Source organism: Alligator sinensis, unplaced genomic scaffold, assembly GCF_000455745.1.
Source record: "Alligator sinensis unplaced genomic scaffold, ASM45574v1 scaffold1805_1, whole genome shotgun sequence".
Classification (NCBI taxonomy): domain Eukaryota; kingdom Metazoa; phylum Chordata; order Crocodylia; family Alligatoridae; genus Alligator; species Alligator sinensis.
In genome coordinates, this window is record NW_005843710.1 from 38,824 (window position 1) to 43,183 (window position 4,360).

The window sequence follows — 4,360 nt, forward strand, 5'->3', positions numbered from 1 at the left end:
TAAACAGGAAATTTTGTTTCCTCTACACACGGCCAAAGTGGTCACAAATTAATTTGCTTCTGTTTGAAGCTGATGTCATTCTGCCAATGCCTAGTCTCCCTCAACAGAATTGTATCAGGTGAGTTAAAAACAAGAACAAGCAAGTCACAGTTATGACAGGCACCGAGGTGTGGGAGGCAAAGACAAATTAGATAGCACCTCATTAGGAGACCAGGAGTTGCACATGATCGGTTACTAAACGTGCCATTAGGGAATGCACCTATTGATTGGCTTAACTATGTGGAAGGCTTTGGATCTGTGTACTCTTGCAGCTCCCTGTTCTGTTACCCAGGCTAATCACCTGGCTGAAAGCAAAGTTAATTAATTTGTAATCACTGTGCCAGGTAGGAGAGGAGGGCCCCTTGAGAGCAACAGCTAATTGGTCTGGACAGACAGTACCTCTTTCTGATTGCTCTGCAGAGCTGTCTGTCATGTGGGCCCTGCCCTCTGCTGACTTTATCCCAGATATATAAGGGCTGGGTTGAGGCAAATAGTGGTGTTGCTGCATGGTGAGAGATTTTGGGTTTGGGTTGTGTGTGGTCTGCTCTGAGCTGTGAAGGTGTTTCTGTCTTTCCAGTTGCTTTTCTTGTTTTCTGGGGTAAGAATATTTCTTGTGAGGTCTATTTTGCTGTTCCATTTTTTAGAAGATATTGGTTGGGCTGTGCAGCAGAATCTGTATTAATAACTCTTAAGGGTGCAAGTTATCAGTTCTTCCTCTAATCTAAAAAGAGCTGATTTGTTCCTTGGGCTGGGAAAGAGGCTCCCTAGTAATTCCTTGGGTGAATTGCTGCTTTACCTAGGATAAGAGCAGGATCCTGGCTCAAGAAAAGAGCCTTGGTACCTAAAGGGGATAGTCTCCCTTGGTAGCCTTGCTCCCTGGGAAGAGGGAAAGCTGTTGCACTCAAGATGCAATACACACCTGGGCTCTGCCTACTTTCACATGGAAAACCTGTGTGAGAGGCAGGCTGTGCTTCAGCTTCTGGTGTGAGGTAACACCCTGGTTGCCTATGCTCATGCACTAGGCAGTGTTGGTTGAGGTTTCCCAAGAGTGCTGATGACTTGGTGGAGAGGGCAGGCAGGGCTGTGCTTGGAGAGAGGGGGGCCACCAGGAAACCCCGGTTGATCTAGAGAAGGGAGCTGAGGGGTTGGCTTTCCCTCTCCTCCTAGCTCTAGGAGTGGGGGCAGCAGGTAGCTCTTCCATCCTGGCTCTCTGGGCAGCAATGAGAAGAGGCTACCTTGTCTCATGTGCAGAGGCTGTGTTCCCCATCAGTGTGTCCCGGCCCTGCACCCCAGTGGGGTGTGCTGTTGCTCCTAGGTTTCCTACTATGCAGTGGACTCCTGAGCAACTTGCTGTGCTGGTGAGCAGGAGTAAAGGCCCAGGCAATAGTACTTGGCTTGGAAATGAGGTTTTGTCATCCCCGCCTTCAGTGCGGCTGGGCCAGGTCTGAGTGCTGGGGTGCAGTGGCTCTTGTGGTCCACTGTCTGACTGCTGGGCTGTCCTACCCTTAGCAGGCTGCATGCATAGGATAGCCCCCACTCCACTTCAAGGAAACTACTTGTACAAACAGCTATGTAGCTCCTGGAAATGCTGGGGGGAGGGCAGGGAAGCTGCAGTCTCTGGGGTACTAGAAGATATGCTGCCTGCTCAGCTCCTTGCTGCTTCCTCCTAGTTTTCAGTGACTCTATTCCCCTGCCATGGCCTCCAAGGACAGTGACCCCCAGGCTGCCATCTCTGAGCCCCAGGGGCAGGAGCAGCAGGTAGGTGCACCCTGCAGTGCCGGGGCTGCCTGGGGTGGGTGTGGTTCTGCTTGGGATTGGGGACCCTGCTGCAGAGCAGCCCAGCCTGGTGCTGGTGCCAGCTGCTGTGAGCCAGGAGTGGGGAGCAGGCCCACCCTTGGCAGGGAGTGGGCTCTGCTCAGCAAAGCTGAGGGACTGGATGAGTCCCCCTCAGCCCCAGAGCAGTCAAGGGCTGGCTTGGCCCACCCTGAGACCTCCTCTTCCTGTGGGGTGAATGTGTGTCAGTTTGAGCTTGACTGTGAGTAAGTCAATATGTATGTCTGAGGGCAGTTGTCCTATCTGGCCATGTGGAGAAGGAGGGTCCTGGAGGTCCAGTTGCTAAGGTAGCCATGAAAATGGAGTTGGTTGAGGGTAAATGGAGCTGAGCAGGAACTGGGGTGTGTAATCCTCCACAATGAGTCTGTGGCCAGCTTGTTACAAGGCTGGAGACTCAATGGCAGGACCAGTGAAGGCTGTGAATATTTTCCACAAGCCTTGGAGGCTGCAGTGGCAGGGGGCTGGCCAGCCCTGGTTCAGCTCTGCTTCCTGCTGCAAGGTTGGGAGGCAATGTCCACAATAATCCCTCTGCCCCATGGGAGCGAGGGCCCTTTCTGAAGCCCTGTGGCTCTGTGCCAGCTGTAGAGCCTCGGGAGGAGGCAGCCCTGAGGTTATTGGTGACAGAAGTCTTGGCAGCATCTTCAAGGAGGTGGACAGGCCCTCCTCTACCCAGCTCCTGTCATCTTCCCTATGTAGCCTTGTGCTTCCAATGCAGTAAAAACTCTCTCCCTCCCCTAGGTGCCTGCAGAGGCCAAGGACCTGCACACCGCTCCAGTGGCAGTGGCCAAGGATGCTGTCTGCAGCACAGCTGCTGGGTCCAAGGCTGCAGTGTCCAGCATGGTGGATGTAGCCGAAGCGGCTGTCCAGGAGGGTGTGGAGAAGACCAGATTGGCAGTGACCAGCAGCATGGATGCTGCAGCGGGCACGTCTGTTGGCCAGAAAGTTACAAGTGACCTGGACATGGTGCTGGGGAAGACAGGGCAGTGGGTGGACCACTACCTCCCCATGACGGCTGAGGAGCTGGGTGAGGAGACTGGTACCAGGGAGGGGGAGCTTGGCAGCTGGTAGCTCCATAACCAGGGCAATGGGCATCCTGCCCTTGTGGTCACTGAAGCTACTGACCTTCATGGTTTGAAAAGCCTTTCCCAGTCCTGTGGGATCTCACTTTGGCTGCTCCTGGCACACATGGGGGAACTGGAGGATGAGTGAGGGGCTGGATTGATTCCAGCCTGTTCTCCTTTGCTCCAGGAAGGGTACTGCTTCCAGCGGGCAGTGCTGCACAGCCAAGAAGCTGTGCAGGAAGTGGCGACCTTTGCTTTTTGCTATTTGAAGCAGTACAGTTGGGTTAGTGCAACACTAAGTGGCCACAAACACTGGACAGGGGTGTCCTGGTCCAGGTTGCCCCAGTTCCAGTTACACCATGGTGAGCAGAGCCTGGAGGCACTTGTGGTTCAGAGGCTGCTACCTGAGCGCCTCTGAGGGTCCCACAGGCGGGATGACACTATGCAAGCTCCTTTGTAGGGCTGGGTTGGAGTTGGATTGTTTTACTGGGGTGGAGGGGTCCTCAACACTTGGGGGCAGGGAGGCTGTGCCAGGCTTTGGAGGCATCCCCCTAACCCCAGCTTACACCCTCTCCTGCTCCCCCTAGTGCAAGGCACAGTCCTTTTTTTTTTTTTCTCCCCCCCCCCCCCCCCCTTGCCTGGGCTAATGCTTGAGTCTGCAGGTCCTGACTGGTCCCCACTGATGGGGTGGCTTCTCCTGCTCTCTTCCAGCTGCACTTGCTGCCTCTCTGCAAGGGGCAGAGCTGGCTCCACTGGAGCAGCAGAAGCAGCAGCAGAGCTACTATGTGCGCCTGGGCTCCCTCTCTACTAGCCTGCAGCAGCGAGCCTACCAGCACTCCCTGGGCAAGATGAGGAGTGCCAGGCAGAGTGCCCTGGAGGCCTTGGCCCAGCTGCAGCAAGCTGTGGACCTGGTAGGGCCTCCCTTCCTGCAGCACCCCTTCTTCCTCCCAGGGTTCAGGGTGTTGCAGGAGTTGGCTTGCAGGAGCTGGCCAGCCTGGATGTGTACCTGGACAAGAGTGCCAGCAGGGGCTGAGTGTGCAGGGTTTAGGTCCAAAAGGAACCTGATGGATGTGTGGTGTAGGGAGGGGACACCTGCACCATTTGGGCATGGGATCAAGTGGTCCCTCCTTCCCTAGCCCTTAGCTTGCCTGGGAACCTAAGTCTCCAGGGCCTGCTGCCTGGGGAGCACCTGCCTTCCAGTGAGGCCTGGTGGTATCTGTGCTCTAGTACCATTGGCTCCAGAAGGCATCTGTGGCGGCCTAAGTGGAGGAGGATGCTGGGGGGGTGTTGGCACTGTCCTGCCTTGTAACATCATCTTGTGTGCCCTAGATTGGCTCAGCCAAGCAGACTGGGGATCAGATGGTGCATGACAGCCAGGAGAAGCTGCAGCAGCTGTGGCTGGGGGGGGGCCCGGGGCAGCCCGGGAG

At 55.6% G+C, this 4,360-nt stretch overlaps 1 protein-coding gene across 1 annotated transcript in view; it reads left to right on the forward strand.

Annotated features, from left to right (window-relative positions):
- The first annotated feature begins 529 nt into the window (after positions 1-529).
- Positions 530-4,360, forward strand: part of LOC102376768 (perilipin-3-like) — a 4,322-nt gene continuing 491 nt past the window's right edge. Inside the window, exons 1-5 of the mRNA XM_014527611.1 lie at positions 530-637; positions 1,710-1,797; positions 2,611-2,896; positions 3,645-3,844; positions 4,263-4,355. Coding sequence (XP_014383097.1) covers positions 1,735-1,797; positions 2,611-2,896; positions 3,645-3,844; positions 4,263-4,355 — 642 coding nt within the window. The 5' untranslated portion in view covers positions 530-637; positions 1,710-1,734. The remainder of the gene's footprint in view (positions 638-1,709; positions 1,798-2,610; positions 2,897-3,644; positions 3,845-4,262; positions 4,356-4,360) is intronic.